Raw genomic sequence first — 18,839 nt, forward strand, 5'->3', positions numbered from 1 at the left:
GGTAGCTCTCCTGTGTAGCCTGCACATTTAAGAATGCAGTAAGAGTCTGGTCTCAAAGACCCTGTAAAATGTAACAGAGAGAAAAGATAAGGGCACATTAGAGATAATCAGGAGGCAGAGCTTTTCCATCGCTCTTTTCTGTCACCCAGCCCGGCCAGTCCAGCTCTCCTCCTCATCCACGTGAGGTGCAAGAGAGGGATGAGGCACTTGGTGCCATGGTTTAGTTGACTGGATAGGGCTGGGGGATAGGTTGGACTGGATGAGCTTGGGGGTCTCTTCCAACCTAGTTGATTCTATGATTCTGATTCCCTAAGAAAACCCTTGTGACAGGTAGCTTTACGAAAGCCCACCTGGGCTACATGTGGCACACGTATGTGTAATACACATGTGCCGAAGAAGCAGCTAAGATATGTGAGTCTTCTGAAGGGGAGAAGAGAAAGGTTGGGTCCTCACTTGGGTCTTAGTGGCTGCTGCCCCTGAAATGGCAGCTCTCTGGACAAACAGTGTGCCTGTGCCTGCTACAGGGTTATGGATTTGCCTCAGTTTACAAGCCAAAGTGACAGAAACAGCTTGCCGAACTCCCAGGTCTTGTGTGCCCTCCCTTCCCCATCCCCTTGGCTGCTTAACAACACTGTTTGGTTCAGTTACTGTTTATTATTGCATGGAAAGAATAGTATTTACTTTACAAACACACTTAACCTTATTAATTACATCTTTACAGAGCTTGTGAAGATAACAGTATTTTACAGAGAGATAATGTCCAGTTCTCTCACCACCTGTTACTCATATTTATGTTTCATATCTTTGGTGCTGTTTCACTGATCTTCATAATTCCTCATCCTGACACACAGTGGCTTCATCAGAGGAATTGCTGAGTCAGCTTTTTCTTCACTGGAGCTACTGGAGCTGTTACAGCTCTACAGTCCTAAAATGGTTCCTCTTCTTCCAATTTCTTACCCTCCTGAATGATCATTTTAAGACAATAATTCTCAGCAGGAAGCAATCCATGAAAGAAGAGCCATTGAAACTAGTCCTGCATCCATTGGCAGTGAACTCTTCAGATCTTGTGACACTGCATTGCCCGTTGGGAAAACTTCCTGATGTGTCCTGTGTTTTCAGTCTTGTGGGGCTTTTTTGGTTGCTTTTAATGAGACCACAAAGATATCCTCATCATGATGGAAAAGTCCCACTTCTGAGGAATGTACTACGACCAGATCATTAACACTCCAGAACAAAATGATGTTTCCTCAAACAGGTGGCTAGTTGTTTTAGAAGAAAGAAAGAATGATCAAACTTAACAAAATGCCAAAGGCCAAGATCACTTTGAGGAGTGTGTGATCTTCTTGGCAAGCAGGTCTTGTTTTCAGGTAATGATCCACAGAATCAGCAAAGGAGAATTTCTTTGGGTTGTAACCAAGCTGGTTTCTTGCCTTGTCTATTCGGAAAGTGTGAGTTACAGTAATATTCCACACCTGAAATCCAAAAGGACAGTTACAGAAGTGACCTTAATAACTGATTTTCTAGAACTTGGATGGAAAAAAAATATATATACTAAATATATATATATATGTATGTATTTACCTCATTCCTTGTCAAGAAAGGTGTAAAGCTAAAAACTGGCCTTAGTATCAGGTGCAGATATTCCATCACAGTAGCTGTGAAACAGAAAAGTTACTTAATGAGACAGATCACAGAATCATAGAATCAGTCAGGGTTGGAAGGTACCACAAGGATCAGCCAGTTCCAACCCCCCTGCCATCGACAGGGACACCCTCCCCTAGGTCAGGCTGGCCACAGCCTCATCCAGCCTGGCCTTAAACACCTCCAGGGATGGGGCCTCAACCACCTCCCTGGGCAACCCATTCCAGGCTCTCACCACTCTCATGGTGAAGAACTTCCTCCTCACGGCCAGTCTGAATCTACCCACCTCCAGCTTTGATGCATAACAATAAACTGAGATAATGCTGACATTGCACATCCTGTAATTCCTACTGATACCAGAGGATGCTCTTTAGGTGGCAGAAGGCAATGTTTAATTTATAAAGCATCTGATGGACTCAGTTTATTAACAGCTTTTGTCTGGTGTCATTAATGCCAAATGGCATAAGCCATTATTAATACACATGACAGAATCACAGAATGTTAAAGGTTGGAAGGGACCTCAAAATATCACCCAGTCCAACCCCCTTTGCCAGAGCACAGTCACCTAGAGTAGGTCACACAGGAATGCATCCAGGTGGGTTCTGAATGTCTCCAGAGAAGGAGACTCCACAACCTCTCTGGGCAGCCTGCTCCAAGGCTCTGTCATCCTCACAGTGAAAAAGTCTTTCCTCATGTTCACGTGGAACCTCCTCTGCTCCGTCTTGCACCCCTTGCCCTATCACTGGATATCACTGATCAGAGCCTGGCTCTGTCCTTCTCACACTTGCCCTTCACATTAATATTAATTAGAACAATTTGAAGTTATGCAACTCCTACAGGTTGAGCCCCTGTGTTACATAAAACAATAATAATACAGCTTTATAGGAGCAATAAAATAAACTATTAGTACACAATGATTAAGTATGTATTTTATTATTTTTACCTGCTATATGAACCAGGAGAACAGGAATATGGATCCAGGGTTTCCTGTAGCCTAATTTTTCAAACTAGAAGTGGGATAAAAGGAAAGAATAACAGAATATTTGGTGTCAATGGCTATGAAATGGCAGGGGGGAAATGTTGCCTCTTTTTAAGCTTTTAAGATATGATTCTAAATGGTCTTTCTTTAATAGTGCACTTGATGGCAGAACAAAGACATAAACAATGGTCAATAAAGGTTAGCAGATGCTAATAGTACAACTTCTCATGCACTGTAAGCTCGTTGTACAGAAATGCTGCTGTGTTGCAGCTGCTTTTATACATCCCAGCTAAATTCTCTCACAACAGTAAGGGCCAAATTCCAGTTGCACATATCCAGATCGTCCTTTAAAGCCACTGGAACGTTAGGATATGCAGGGAGAACAGGAGTGCCTTCAGTGTTAAATAATTCAGTAATCAACATGCACCGAATTCCATTTAGATAAGGCTGTGCCTGGGGCCCCTAGAGTGCGCCACAGGTAGCTGCAGGAGCACTACGCACCAGAGGGACTATCCACTCGGAGAAGATGACGTTCTCGCCGTCGTGGATGTAGTACGCCTGCCCGCTCTGTGCAAGCAGCAGAGAGGAACAATTAGGATGAGACTGTACACGGCATGGCATTTGCTTTCTCTCTCACACCTACTCATCTGTCTGCATTTTGTCAGTAAGACACCAGCAGGCTTCCAGGGAACGCACATAAATCAGCTCAGCAAACCTTCGCTGGACTCCACTGTGACCTCAAACGTTCCTCAAGCTAACGACCACGTGGTGGTAGTAGAGATAACCATGGTTGGCTGTGGTGTAATCACAGCTCACAGGATGCCAGGAGCTGGAAGGGACCCAAAGAGATCAGCGAGCCCGACCCCTGCCATCGCAGGACCATACAGTGTAGCTCAGGGCACACAGGAACACATCCAGACAGGCCCTGAAAGGCTCCACAGAAGGAGACTCCAAAGCCTCTCTGGGCAGCCTGTGCCAGTGCTCTGGGACCCTTACAGTCAAGAAGTTCCTCCCTGTATTGAGCTGGAACCTCCTGTGCTGCAGCTTCCATCCATTGCTGCTTGCCCTATCCCAGGGAGCAGTGAGCAGAGCCTGTCCCCCGCTCCTGACCCCCAGCCCTCAGATATTGATGAACATTGATTAAATCCCCTCTCAATCTCCTCTTCTTCAGACTAAACAGCCCCAGGTCCCTCAGCCTCTCCTCATAAGGTATGTATTCCAAGGTAGATCAGACTTTGAGTTCACTCTGTAGTAATCCAGCTGTTTGGGCATTAAGGGCATGGGCACAATGTGCACGGGACAGAAATTAACTTTCTGAGTTCAACAGAAGTGGCAGCATTGATGGCATTTAACAAACACAGGATTCTGAGATGAAGTTCCAACTCTGGCTAATTTTCTGATTAAAGCAAACTCAGTACATGCATTCTATGGGACACGTCACAGTGCCTAAATACACTTTTGGCTTCCCAGGCTGCCTCTTTTCAGCCTTTTAACGTGCAGACAATACTTGATGCTCTGGGTGAGGAGTCTGTCCAACTGTGGAGCACTTTGAACACCTGAGCAACCACTCAGACCCTGGGAGTCTGGGCATTCCATCATTCTAAAACAGCCTCGTAGCTTCCAAGCACATAACCACCTGACTGCACAGAAAGGCATGTTCAGCTCTATCTGCATTTGTGGTCTGTATGTTCCTACCAATATAAATGAAGCTGAAGCCTTCAGGAACTGTGAAGGCAGCAGCTGGAACCACACTGTCAGTTCTGTAATGCTTCACAGTCCTCAGGCTGTTGTTGAGATTAGGATCAGTAGAAGAAAAGGAAAAACCTGCTTAAGCTGCACATTAATTTTGTAGATCTCTTCTAGGATTTTTCAATCCTGAAAATGAAACTCAGGAATGCCTCAGAATGGTTGTTCTCAATTTGTGGCATTTAGAATCAGAATCTATTTCCGAAACAATAACAGAATACATAGATTTGTATGATGGTGAATGTATCAATTGGGTATGGAGACTAAAACAGTATTCCCCTCAGTCAAACAGGAAATACTGTATTTTCAAAAGAGAAAAAAACAGCATTAAAGCACTAATACAGCAGCAGGATGTGTTTGCATTTGCACTGTCCATGTGCTTGTGGAGCTACACACCATTTTGGAGAAGTTAGCACACGACCTCCTGGAGAATCTTTGATCTCAAAACACCTAAAATTAAACCTATTTGAGAGCTAAAGCTATTGGCACACATTGTTCATATTGTTTACTTACAGCTACATAACCCTTCTCAGAGGTGAGAGCCTCAGCAGCTAGCAAGTGAGCTTGCACCAGATTTCCTATGTGAACCCAGTTCATCTGAACTTTGTGATTGCCAAACTTGAAGTTAAAGAGCCTCCGCTGGATATTTACCTGGAGAAACAGAAAATGTCAAATAGCTACATTTCCCCTTTCTGATGCAGAGTGATGTACTCATTTTTGGCTAAGATGAACACTTAGAGTTTGCTGTGTTTGTGTATAATTACAAGAGCACACAACTGCTTGGTGGTTTCATAAAGGCAGGGCTGTTGCGCTGATATGCAGTGGTAAAACACAGCGACATTACAGTGTCTGGATGAAACTAAGTGTGCATTTAAAAGACATTTCCATTGCCATGGCATTTCAGCCTTGCATTTTTGCCTTTGCCCCTGCTCACTGGGAGAGGGTTGGACAAGATGACCTTTGAAGAGTCCCTTCCAACTTGATGCAATCTGTGAATCTGTAAAAGTGTGGCTCGATCCCTGCCATTTCTGCAGTGCTCAGGCTAATTGTTGTCTTGCATCCCGTGCCCTGTCACCAAGCTGTCACAAAAGTCTTCCCAGAGGAATTGTTAACAACTGTAATTATGATACTTCCACTTGTGTTATGCCCTTACAACTACTTGTAGTGTCCTCCAGAGCTGACTACATAACACATACTGCTACTCGTGGCAGGTGCCGCTGCTCTTCTGGTCCGTATATGCCTGGTGGACGAAGCACACAAGTGTGGAGCTTATCCCCTCCTTGGAGAGAGAAGAAGATGTAATTTCCAGACAGCATTGATACCAACATTGTTAACTTCAATTCAGTTCATTTTAAATATACTATTTATTGGGAAATGAGTAACCTGAGAAGAGGATACCCATTAGCACCACTAACAGTAGGAAAACCCCAAAAGTTTTGCATGTACCTTTGAGCAAAGTTCCATTAGCAGCAAGAATCATTCGGTCTGCAATTGCCTTTGTTCTAGAATAATGATTAAATTGCTATAAAGAAAGGCAGAATATGATCATTTTCATCTCAGTATTGCACTTGTAAAGGCAGAGTTACTGTTTACATCTGATTACATTTCAATCTAGCCAGCTTGTAGACATCAGATGAGTAAAACCAAACACGACAAGATATATACTAACCATCTAACAATGACAAGATCTAGCACATATATACTTCCTTTATGGCAAAGACTTACATATTATACACATCTATAGATCAGGTTTACATTTTAATTGCACAAGTCTAGCTTCAGAGTGAATTTAAGTCCACCAGTATTTACTTAACTCACTTGTTGTGCTGGATGCACATATATAGAACATATATACTATGGCAAAGACATATTATAGACATCTATAAATCAGGTTTACATTTTAATTGCACAAGTCTAGCTTCAGGGTGAATTTAAGTCCACCAGTATTTACCTAACTCATTTGTTGTGTTGGATGCACACACACACACAAAACCCCCAATATCAAACCAAATGTTCTGGTGGCTCAGATTTTTGTTTTGAAAAAACATCCACTTTGAATTGGAAAAAGATTTTTAAAGCAATAGGTTAAATATGAAATTGAAAATTTCAGACTTCCCTAAAAATGTTTCACTTTTTTACTGAAGCTGTTTTGAAAAGTGATAAATAATGAGTGCTCTCCTAGATGCATCTTTTAGAATAGAGTAGAATAGGAATAGAATCAACCAGGTTGGAAGAGACCTCCAGGCTCAGGCAGTCCAACTTATCACCCAGCCCTATCCAATCAACCAGACCATGGCACTAAGTGCCCCATCCAGGCTTTGCTTCAACACCTCCAGGGATGACGACTCCACCACCTCCCCGAGTACTAACTTTAATCATTGCACTCAGGTGTTTAAACCACAGAACTCTGCATACAGTCACCACAGGCTGGTTTAGTGATTACTCATCCACACAAGGCTATTTATGTATCTGCTGGATTTTGTACTGCCAGCCTTTACATTTAAAAAGACACCTAAAAATCCCACCATGGAAAGCTTTTATGCTCTCAGGTGGTTTCATCCACCTCTCTTCATGCCACCTCTACCTCTGCTGCTTCCCACTGCATGATAACCGTTAGACAACACATATGGTTAGGGCTCAGACATAGCAAACTGATTGTAAATTGCTTAAATGCTTTCTCACAAGTCTGAGGGACTGTGCAGGCTGTGCAGAAGTGACAGCTCTAGCTCAGTATCTCGGGAGGCACCAGCAGAGTAGCAGCCAGAGTATCCTGGACACAGGATATACGTTTAAAAATGACAGCTTTTAACTGCAGGCAGTGTGCTGGGAGCAGGAAAGGCCAAATGGGAAGAGTGGTCTGAAAGCTCTGAGATTCAGATTTTAACTAGAAAATATTTCCTAAGTGATCACAGGAAAGAAGGAAGGAAAGAAGGAAGGAAAGAAGGAAGGAAAGAAGGAAGGAAAGAAGGAAGGAAAGAAGGAAGGAAAGAAGGAAGGAAAGAAGGAAGGAAAGAAGGAAGGAAAGAAGGAAGGAAAGAAAGAAAGAAAGAAAGAAGGAAGGAAAGAAGGAAGGAAAGAAGGAAAGAAAGAAAGAAAGAAAGAAAGAAAGAAAGAAAGAAAGAAAGAAAGAAAGAAAGAAAGAAAGAAAGAAAGAAAGAAAGAAAGAAAGAAAGAAAGAAAGAAAGAAAGAAAGAAAGAAAGAAGGAAAGAAGGAGAAAGAAAGAAAGAGAAAAGGAAAGGAAGAAAGAGAAAGGAAGGAAGGGAGAGAGAAAGAAAGAGAGAGAGAAAGAAAGAGAGAAAGAATGTCTTAGAGCAGCCTTGAGGTGACTGTAACTACTCCTGGCCTGCAGGAACAAAAACAAGCTCTGAGAAATTAAAGGAAGAAAAGGTGTGTATGATAAAGATGTAGAATCTGGTGTTTAACAATATCCTTCAATGCCAAGGCTCACAGGGGCCACAATATTCAGTATTCACACAGCAGATGGGTCCCCTGAAAGCCCTTTTATAGTACCCTTGTTAAGTGCCACATTCCACTTTTTTCAGTCACTATTAGGTCTCTAGATAGAGCAGATACAAGCCACTATGGTTTGAGCAATTACTCACTGATCAGGGGTAATTTTTTCTTAATTAAAAGTCACTTAATGGAATTTGATGTGATCTGTAGTAAAACAGCTTCTGCACTCAGAACAGCCCTCACAGAAGCTGTTCTTTAGAGCACAGTAAATGCCATGTCACCACACAAATCAAGTACCTTTTCCAGTGGAAAATATGGCACAGTTTCTTCATCTCCTTCTTCAATAGGATTCCCTCCAAATACCACATTCACTGTGCTGGTATAGATCAGCCTAGGGATATTCCTTTGTTTGCAGACTGAAAGGGTGTGCAACATAAATAATTTTAAAACAAAGAGTGAGGAACAACACGTGAGCAGCTTCTTCTTTTGTAACCAAACATTACCTTTAGAGCAGAACCAATCTTTTAAATGTAACATGAACTCAGAACTCCCTGCTTCATTCTGTAGAGAGCAGCCTCTCTGTGGACCACCATTCATAGAATCATTGAAGGGACCTTAGAGATGATCTACTCCAACCTCCCTGCCATGGGCACTGATGCCTCTCTACTAGATTCTGATTCTCAATGCATCATAGAATCATCGAATCAACGAGGTTGGAAGAGACCTCCAAGATCATCCAGTCCAACCTAGCACCCAGCCCTATCCAGTCAACTAGATCATGGCACTAAGTGCCTTATCCAGTCTTTTCCTGAACACTTCCAGGGATGGTGCCTCCACCACCTCCCTGGGCAGCCCATTCCAATGGGAAATCACTCTCTCTGTGAAGAACTTCTTCCTAACATCCAGCCTTGAACAGTCCCAAGGAGCAGGCATTCACAACCTCACTGGGTAGCTTATTCCAGAGTCTCACCACCCTCATATTGAAAAGCCACTTCCTCAGATTCAGTCTAACCCTGCTCTGCCTCATTCCTCCTTGTGCTGTCCCTAGTCACTCTCATGAAAAGTCCCTCTGCAGCCTTCCTGTAGGATCCCTTTGGGTATTGGAAGGCAGCCCTAAGGTTTTGCCTATTTCAGCAGTGAGCACTAGGCAGTTTCTTGGAAGGCATCTGAAGATGTACCAGGTCTCTCCAGTGTGTGACAAAACAGTGCTTGTCTCAGGCTTTCATGTGACAAATGGCATGCTAGCAGAAAACACAGGCTGTGAGTCTATAATCAGTAGCTCAAATACAAATGAAATTAGTAGTAGTTACAAAACAAAGTCTTAATTATGGATTCCAGTCAGGCATGAAGACATTAAGTCTAAATTCTGCTGCGTATATGTCACTGCAAACTTGAATAACATAAATTTTCTTTAGATTTAACAATGCTCCTAAAGTTTCAGTGAATTAATACTCAAAGTCAGGAATGTGTAGAATCTACAGTCCAGTTGGCTCATTTGGAAAACAATGAATGTCATGACTGTGTTCTAAATAATTGGAACAAAAGGCAAGACTAAAATCTATTATGAAAAATGTAGATTAACAGGTTCATGCTCCTCCCAGATTCTTGCTTTGTTGGGAGCCTATGGAGATGTGACATGGGATATTCCTGTGGGCTGAGAGGTTGGAGCAAAAAGGAGAGAATATGTGGCAACTTCCCCTACTGTTTCACTATAATTATTTCTGCTTGGTTTTTTTGCCATTAATAATCCACAGGCAGCAAGAAAAATGACTCTAAATAAAACCTGCTTTTGCCCCTTTGCTTCTTTAAAGGTTTTTTTGGGGCATTTATTTTTTGAGCAAAAAGCAAAGATGAAGCAGCTTTGGTATTTACACTTTGAAATGTTCCTTCTGGAACTGAATATACAGAAAAGAATCAACTAACATTTTCCAGTAGTTAAAAACAAGTATATAATAAATTGGTGTCACAGTTAGATGATCAGAAAGAGAGAAAATTGTCTATTCTGAATATATAGAAAAGAATCAACTAACATTTTCCAGATGCAGTAGTTAAAAATAAGTATAGAATAAACTGGAGTCACAGTTAGATGATCAGAAAGGAGAGAAAACTTAACACACTTATGGCTCCTGTTACCAAGTGTTTACAACACAACAAACTGAACAATAAGTTACATGCAGTAACAGGGGGAAAATAAGCAGTACATGGAGAAGAGTTTGAGTTGGTCTGCCAAAGGATGAAGCCCAGGTTGAAAACCTATCCCAAATACAATCCAGTGGCAAATCTGCTAGAGGACCTGCACCTCTAGCTTTATACCCTACTCTGCAAGGGGTGAGAGAAGAGCCTAATTTTACTATCAACACAGGAATCATCCAATTAGAAGAGCTTTTAATTCATGTTTGTCTCAGATGTGAAGAAAGAAAATCCCAATACATACCATCAATTATTATTTTCGTGCCTCCAACATTTATGGATTCAATCTGATCTTTCTTTTGAAGCTAGAAATAGAGTTTGCACAGTATCTCATTAATCAAGCAAGTCACATTCACAATCACATTGATAAAACTGCCAGATGTAAACCAGCTGTGACCTTTTGGGGAGGCAGGTGTTGCAGGGCTCTGCTCTTCTGACATACAGTGATTTCTAGCAGTGTGTGAATAAAGTTGGGAAATGAAAGCTAATAAAATGCATCTGAAAAGTAATTACAGTGCTTCATTTTTGTGTCACATCCTAAACAATCCATGATCTAGGAAGAGGAATTATTGACTGGGATTATGCTGCCTTAAAGTTTTCACAAGTTCTTGCTCAAGTGGTGATCTGCCTGGTTCCTGGAATTAAATTAGTAGTTTCATGACTGTTTTGATAGCATCTTCTCTGACCATCAATGTTATTCACCGTAACTATATCGAGCTGCTGGTCTGTTTCTTCACGACTTATGTGTTCACAAGAAGAAAATCCACAGACATTAGCTTCTTGAGCAATATTGTCACAATTCTTCAGGGAAGAAGGATTTGCTTTCTTATCTAAGCTCTTAAATCTATGATCTCATTTGTCTAGAGTATTTTGTGTAACACATTAGTTTCCTGCTTTATTATTGAAGGAATACCTCCCTTGTTGCCAGTGTGACCTGACTTTCACAACTAACTTCTGACATAGCTATCATATAAATCTGTTGTTTGCTACGTGTGGGCAAAGCTCTGCTTTCACAAAAATAACAGCAGGAGACGTTAGGAAGAACTGTACTTGCTTGTTCTAATCCTGACATTCCACATGCAGCCACATGGAAAACACAGTCAACTCCTTCACAGGCTTTGAACACTGCGTCGTAATCCCTCACATCACCCTGTGAAAGGAGAAAAGAATGGATTTGAGGCTGGTGGAGCTCTAAAGAATTACAATTAACTATGCTTATTAAGGAAAATCTATAGTAATGGTCAAATTTTTACAACACTTATCTGTCATTAAAACATTATGAGCATGGAGAACAACCTGTGAGTAAGAATTCTGCCAGTATTTTATTGCAAAACAAATCTGACTCTTGTTGTCTTCAATTATAATGCGTATTTTCACACTTAGTCCTGCAGCCTGCAGGCTGGAGAAACTTGTTTGACTTGAATGGGAGCAGCTCCTGCTTGAGGGCTGGAGAATCAGGCCCCAAGGACAATAAATCAGAGCAGGAAGGGCCCTTTGCTTAGCAGGTGAAGATCCAACACGTGCAAAGCAGACAAACGTCTCTTTGCCCATCTAAGCTTTGCTTTATGCACACTCCATGATAAATTTAGTTGCAGTTTTGTACAAGATTAAAGCCAGTGAGTGTACACTGGATGGGATATCAACACGCAGCAATGTATTGTAATTGCACGACAGGAAATGCACTACCCTGCATTAAACACACAAACAAACCCTATCTAGTATCAAGTGCTCTGCTGAGAACATTAGAATGTAATACTACAGAACTGATACTCTATATGCATACAGATACCAAGACAAACATTAACATCTTTCTTTCCAGCATTACATTTCAAAATATTAGGTATTGCTTAACTTACTGCAATGGACTCAGTAGAACAACCACAAAAGAAATATCTGGCAGTAATATAGTTTTTTTTTCTTCTGAGGTTGCCAAAGTAATTCACAGACCCATCTGACTTCCACTTCCTACCTTCAATCAAGTAGAAACAGTATCAGCAAATCACTGATCAGGGCTCAGATCTCTGAAGTGATTTATGACTTCATTTATGAGGAGTCTGTAATTTCCTTTTCTAGGTAACTGGCCAATACTTTTTAATACTTACTCTTTCTAAACTGAATTATAACCCCCCTTTGTTCTCAGAAGACCATTTGTTAGAACTCAGGTCTCCCTTAGAAAATGTAAATTGCCATCATCCATCAGCTTAAATCAAATTATGTGGATTTATATCATTAACAAATCAAGCTTATGGTTTTTGAATGGTTCCTCAGTAAAACTTTCTCTCTCTTCTATATTCTCTAAAAGCTGCTTATGAATCTGAACTTAAGAACAACCAGCCCAGGTCAAACAAAAGATCTGCTTAGCCTGGTATTCTGCCCACTGCATAGCCATGCCAAGCAGTGCCTTGCATTCCACTTTGACTTCCTTACCCCCTATCCCACCTGGTGATGTAGCCAGGAGGAAAAGTGGCATCACCTCGATAATCCCTGGGACAAAGATCCTGTGATCACTTTCAGCTTTGCCATCAACTTCATAGTTCTCACGATGGTGTCAGGGTTCTTATGCCAGCTGCTCAGACAAGATCAGCTGGATGACACCCTGTGTCTAGCTAGAACTTGTGCCAGATGGCTGGAGTGTGCACAAGGTGCTAGTGTGCACCCAGATCCCCAAACACGAGTGGGTGGAAGCAGCTCTGAGCAGTTGGTGCTCCTCACCTCAACGATTAGAGAAGGGTGCTGTCCTGCACTAAATGCTGTGAGCTGTCAAATATCTGAGATCTCTTTCATTCCCTCTCTTTGGCAGACATAATAAATGCCTTGAATTGTTAAGAATCAAAATGAATCAATGCACACAAATGAGTGCCCTACAAAAAGCAAGCATAGGACAAGTATACCTGACACTTCCTTCCAGAATACTCTTCCAGTCTCCAGATATTTTCATTCAGAAGATTTCTTTAGCCTAATTTTTCTGATCTACCTTCAATGGCACTAAGTTTTTGGCAAGGCTTTGTTTATGCCTTTAACCCAGTGCATACAAGAATGACTTCCTTTTGTACCAAACTGACTCCTCATTTCATCTGATGGCACTTCTGCCTTGTACTGGACAGGACAGTAGACAGTCAAGCCCTGCCTGTCTCACCACACTCACAGTTTGTATGTCACAGGTGTTAAAGATGGCATTTCAACATACCTTGAAAAACTCTGCTCCACTTGGAATTTCCCCTTTAGGTTTCCGTATGTCAAAGAGAACAACAGCGATTCCTGAGCGAACAAGAGCACATCCCAGATTGTATCCCAGGTAGCCTCCACCTCCTGTCACCAGTGCCTTTCTGCTTCTGTTAACCAGTGGTCCAGTATGCTCTTTTTGTTTGCCTTCACATGGTTGGCTGCTGTGGAGCTCTTCTGTGGATCCTTCTTGCATTACGACTGCAGGATAGAAATATCTTGAAAATTCCTGCCTAATCCTGTGAGACCTGGGTCACTTCAGCAACTTCCACCTCCCACTGCTCCTTTTGTGACTATGCCATTTTTATTTATACCCAAGTTTAATATGATCTTAACATCTTTAAAATGCATAAACTCAATCGTTTTGCTCATGAGGTTTTTATGTACAGTGAGTAATGAGCCTGAATATTTTTGTATTCTAATATTTACTCATTTCCTCATACTCACAAGTCATTGTGAAGTGGGATCCAAACTGGGTGCTTGTGGGTCTAATGTAAGAATAGAGGCCCATTTCCTGCAGATTATTATGGTTTTCTCATAGCTGAAGTGGATCCCCATAGTAACCTGACCTCACATGACAGTACATCAACTTCCACCAGCTGGGCACAGGTAATCAGCCGTGGTTTGCTCAGTCATTTACACCAGGGTTCAGCAGAGACTCTGCAGAAACTGGGCATGACTGCTAACTGGCAGCTGCATCACCTTCAGAGTGACAAAAAAAACCCAAACCCTAAACTAGAAAAGCAACAGAAGGTGCAGCCCATGGTACACAAAGTCAGAGAATATTTCCACCATTGTTTCATTTTTCATTTGTTATGTTGCTTTTTGGATTTCAGACACAGGGAGATCAGCACCAGGCTCTCTGTGCTGTCACACAGCTTCTCAGCTCACTAAATTCAGTGACCTGAGTGAGGTAACAGTGGCAAACACAAGCTCCTTATGTCAAAAACTATCCAGGTATTAGCAAAATGAAAAACTTTCCACATTTCTAAACAAAAATTAAACTAGAGCTAGCATCATCAAACTAACCCAAGTATGTTTTCCTGCTCAATCAAGGAGACTGAGATCTGCATCTCTAGATAAGGCTTTAAGCCACAGAAAATCACTTCTGTGAGAAACCATCTTTTTATATACTGCAGTAAGAGCTAAGGTCAAGCTTATTACTAAGAAATGCTGAAAATCCATATTGAAAACATTGTCTGGATTTGGATACTTGTCATTAAAATCTCCTTAAAACTGAAGTGAGCCAGAGATTGTATTAAAAAGTCTTGAAAACGTGGCTAGAAAACTCTTCCTTACAAAGCACTGCTAGAGTAAGGGATGCATCTGCTCCATGGGACTGGAGAAGTGTTATCAAATGAGCAGCACATTTTGAGCTGCCTGTAAGGAAATGCTTATTTCCAGAAGGAGCAGCTTTCTTCTTTCTCTGAGTTCATAGGAGCTGTTCTGATTTATTCATGCATTCTGCATCTCGTGCAGTGCACGCAGGGAGTTGCTCTCAGCTCCCCTACTGCCCTTTCAACTCTGAGAAATGCAGAAATTTCTTCCCAGCAAAAGTTCAAACATTTATAGCTAAAGAAGTATAAATACCCTTGGTAGAATCCTGGCTGTTGGTATTCTCCCAGTCCTTCCTGGCCAAGTGAGGTGGTGAGGCTTCTCTTTGCTGGACAGTTAGTAGCACAAGGGCATCAGGTACACTCAGACAAAGATGTTCACGTGTGCTCAGGTCCTTTAGCTGTTCCTACTCCTTTGTAGCTAGTGGCTGGGCTAGGAGCCAGAAAAGGGCAGGGCTTAATTTGTACATAATTTACGTTCCTTTTCAGGAAAGCATTCAGTATTTTCTCCACAACAAACCCTTCTGAACAGGATTGCATATCTTACTGCTACCTGGTAAAAGTACTGCTAAGATATTAGACAGCACAAATGTACTATTGGTACCACCACCCTGGGGATAAATTCTACTAGGTTAGTGAAGTATCTCACACTGTCTTAAAAAAAATAGAGAGGAGATGGCTCTTTACTAAAGAAAAACAGTAAAGAAATGATCAGCAGTAACACTTAAAAGCAAACCTCTCTCAGAGTTGCATGAAACTCTGGTAGGACACATCTCAGTGTGGATGGAAATAGTGGAAATAGCTTTCCCTTCTACCTATAGTTTTTAATCTAAATTTGAATGAAGAGAGGGAACAAAAATCTTGCCTGACAATGGTACTTAGCACTTTCAAACTGACTTTTCTGTCTTCATCCTCAACCCAATCAGATGTTTACAAAGAGGCTTAAGCGTTGGCAGGAGGGTTGCTTGATGGCTCCCAATGCAAATGAAGTACAGGCAGCAAACTAACTGGTATGCAACAGAACAGGAAGAGATTATTTACTATTAAATAATGCATTCAAAATGAGTAGTTAATAATCAGAGTAATTAATAATGAGAAAAGCTTTTGAATCCTAAGGTTTTGAGAGGTCACATATGCTTTTGCAAATTCAACAATGAGAAGTCAAAGCCAACAGTTTTAACTGGGTGTGTCCAAAACGAGGTCTGAAAGCAGTTGTTAAGATGCTCAAGAAACACTCCCAAATCTAAATATAAATGACTACAATTTTAAATGTTGGCATGTTAGAAACATCTCAAGTTCATAGGTGATTCTGCAATTCAAATGTAATGTAATTTAATGTTCATGTGCTGACAAGAACTCAGACTGACTCCTAGGCCAAGGCATTGTAGCATAACATTCATGTATCTGAGTCCATGTAGTCTGCATTAGAACTAGAAGGTTTTCATCTGTTGGAGTTAATCTGCACCTCTCAGGTTGTCAGACGAGTGATAAACTCAGTTTAGATCAGAAACCCGAGGATTAACAAATTGTCTGTTCTGAGCTGTCCACAGCACTGGTGGCCTTTATAATTTAATCCAAGAAAGAAAATGGCTTTTTTGTCCCTGAACCAGCCCAGAATTCCTCCCCAGGTGGCAGGAGCTGGCCCATCTTAGTTGTAGTTCATCAGTCTCTTCATTGCTCAGTGAAAATCAGCAAAGAGTATTTCAGCTTGGCTTTGGGTTCCACCTTAGCCAATAGGAGAGCTCAGATGAGCTTTGAGAACTGGTATTTTGAACCTTTCCAGTTGTGCTTAGTCTCCTATCTTCAATGAATGGGGTGGCCATATTTTGTTCACTGCCTCCTGCTATGTCTTTCTGAAACAGAAGCCAGACTTAGACTTTCTTGTGGCCATGACTTGCAAGTCTATATTGCCCTTATCTACTTTTCCTCTTAAATCCATTCAGCTCAAACTGCATAAAAAAACAACTGGAAGGTGTCAGGAGCTTGCCCATTTATTTACACAGAGAATGTCCACATTTCTGGACTGTTATCTTATCAAACTCACATCCAGATGGTAAAGCAATGCTGAAGATGACTGTCCTGTTTCACAGAGGAATCGGGAAGCTTACACAAGCTGGTTTCAAATCACATGCTGACATATCCAAGGGTAAATCAGGATTGAGTAAGAGCAAGTAGGACTCAAGGCATAAGAAAGATAAGACACTCCATGCTTCCAGTGTATAAAGGAACACTCATCCCCATGCAAATTCTGTGGGCACCAGTGCAGTACTGGACCACAGGGAGGTGTTAGGAGACAGATATGTGGGGACTGGCGCTTTGTCTCTTTCATCCAGCAGGTCCCATTAACTTCACAGGCCTGCATTTTCAGGTCACAGTCCAGAAGCAATACTCCAGCTGTGAGGTAACAGGAACCTGAATGAGGAGTGTGAATTGTGTGGGAGATGCTATGCAGGAAGGAGCCCTTAGTAAGAGACAAAACCAAAGCATGCAGAGGTAGAGAGAGATCTGAGTTACAAAGACAGGCGGATGTTTGGCCTGAGTCACAGGTAGGATGGGATGTTCTGCAGTGCTCAAGGGCAGAGCAGCACAAAAGCTTAAGACACAAAGTTCTCTCCTTAAGGATAGGATTTTGCTGAAAAACTGCAGCATAAAAATATTTTTCATTTAACTTCTTAAAAATTCTATGTCTAAGCCCTAAGTGAGCAAAGATATTCAGGCTCACTGTGTCTCTGAACACCTCCTTGTGCCCCTGTTCACATCCAGATGCCGCGGCACATGTACTGACATGATCACATGAACTCAGAATGGCCAGACTTGTTTGGACAGCACACCAAATTGCTGATCTCCTCTGCAACCCCATGGATGTCTGGGCAGATCTGTAGTAAGATGTAAGTAGTTTTGACTAAAGGTACTTCAGCTTTTTGTGACTACAAACCCAATCATCCTTGTAACGAGGATTGAGTCCTAAACACCAGGGAGCTGAGAGAAGTAGCAGTGGTGAAGTGTTCACCTCGTGAGAGATGCCAGGAAGAGCATTTGTACCAGAATGTCTTACAACATTCATGGAGAAGAGGAAGACAATGGAACTCTCCTCTAGATGTCTCAAAGCTTCCTGTGCTTCAAAATTTTGCTTCAATACCAGAAATAACAGGATCTGGATTTGGGAAAGGAAACTCTTCAAGGAGACCTTGGAGTGGCCTTCCAGTATCTAAAGGGGCCTACAGGAAGGCTGGGGAGGGACTCTTGACAAAGTCTTGTAATGACAGGGTGAGGAGGAATGGGTTTGAACTGGCAGAGGGGAGATGGAAACTGGATGTTAGGAAAGGGTTCTTTCCAGTGAGGGTGGTGAGACACTGGCACAGGTTGCCCAGGGAGGTTGTGGAGCGGCGATTCTGTGCTCCACAACCCCCCTGGAAGTGTGCAGTACCAGGTTAGATGAGGCCTTGATCTGTTCTAGTGGGAGGTGTCCCTGCCTCTGGCAGGACATTAGAACTGGATGGTCTTTGAGGTCCCTTCCAACCTATGATTCTATGAACTTAAGAACATTAATTTCTCATCTACTCAAATGCTAAACACAGGTATCATCATGAGTGGAGTTGAATCTGCTGCTCATATTCAGCACCGTGCTGCCCTCATGCCAGCTTCAAAAGAAAAGTGCTGGCTGAAGTAAAGTATTATGGGGCTTGAAGTTCAGACTGTAACATCAGAGGCTGCCTGTTCCAGTTGCTGGTGGCAACCACAGAGCCATGGTGGGACAGCTCACAACTGGAGTGTGGACATGGATGCTGTGCCCTGTTTAGGAAAGACAGGTCAACACGGGGAGGTGGTGGAGCTGCTCTTTCCATGAGAGAGCAACTAGAATGTACTGAGTTCTGTCCAGGGGTTGGAGAGGGGCAAGTTTGTGGGTATGAATTAAGGGGCAGACCAGCATGGGTAATACTGTTGTGGGTGTCCATTATGGGTCACCTGATCAGGATGAGAAAGTTGATGAGGCCTTTTACAGGCAGCTGATAGCAGCCTCACAATGACAGGCTCTGGCTCTCCGAGGGGATTTTAACTACCCAGATATTTGCTGGAAGGCCTCCTCCCTTCACAGCCCAGGAGGTCACTTCAGTGCACTGATGATAGGTTCTTGATGCAAATGGTAGATGAGCCAACTAGGAGAGGAGCACTGCTAGTTCTTATACTCACTATCTAGGAGAGTCTGGTTGAAGCAGTGAAGGTTGAGGGCAGCCTCAGCTGTTAACTCTCTGCTTTTATCCCTCTTCTAGTT

At 42.2% G+C, this 18,839-nt stretch overlaps 1 protein-coding gene across 1 annotated transcript; it reads right to left on the reverse strand.

The window, feature by feature from the left end:
• Positions 1–634: 634 nt before the first annotated feature.
• LOC135180931 (putative short-chain dehydrogenase/reductase family 42E member 2) lies at positions 635–18,811 on the reverse strand. The gene is made up of 13 exons (XM_064153808.1): positions 18,758–18,811; positions 14,823–14,999; positions 13,198–13,433; positions 11,065–11,160; positions 10,255–10,315; positions 8,118–8,236; positions 5,813–5,888; positions 5,563–5,645; positions 4,880–5,017; positions 3,122–3,187; positions 2,585–2,648; positions 1,582–1,655; positions 635–1,472 (listed from the first exon to the last, which is right to left on the reverse strand). Exons 3-13 carry the CDS (start codon positions 13,426–13,428, stop codon positions 1,269–1,271), a joined length of 1,212 nt encoding a protein of 403 aa, XP_064009878.1. The 5' UTR covers positions 13,429–13,433; positions 14,823–14,999; positions 18,758–18,811; the 3' UTR covers positions 635–1,268.
• Positions 18,812–18,839: the final 28 nt, after the last annotated feature.

Source organism: Pogoniulus pusillus, chromosome 13 (assembly GCF_015220805.1).
Source record: "Pogoniulus pusillus isolate bPogPus1 chromosome 13, bPogPus1.pri, whole genome shotgun sequence".
Taxonomy (NCBI): domain Eukaryota; kingdom Metazoa; phylum Chordata; class Aves; order Piciformes; family Lybiidae; genus Pogoniulus; species Pogoniulus pusillus.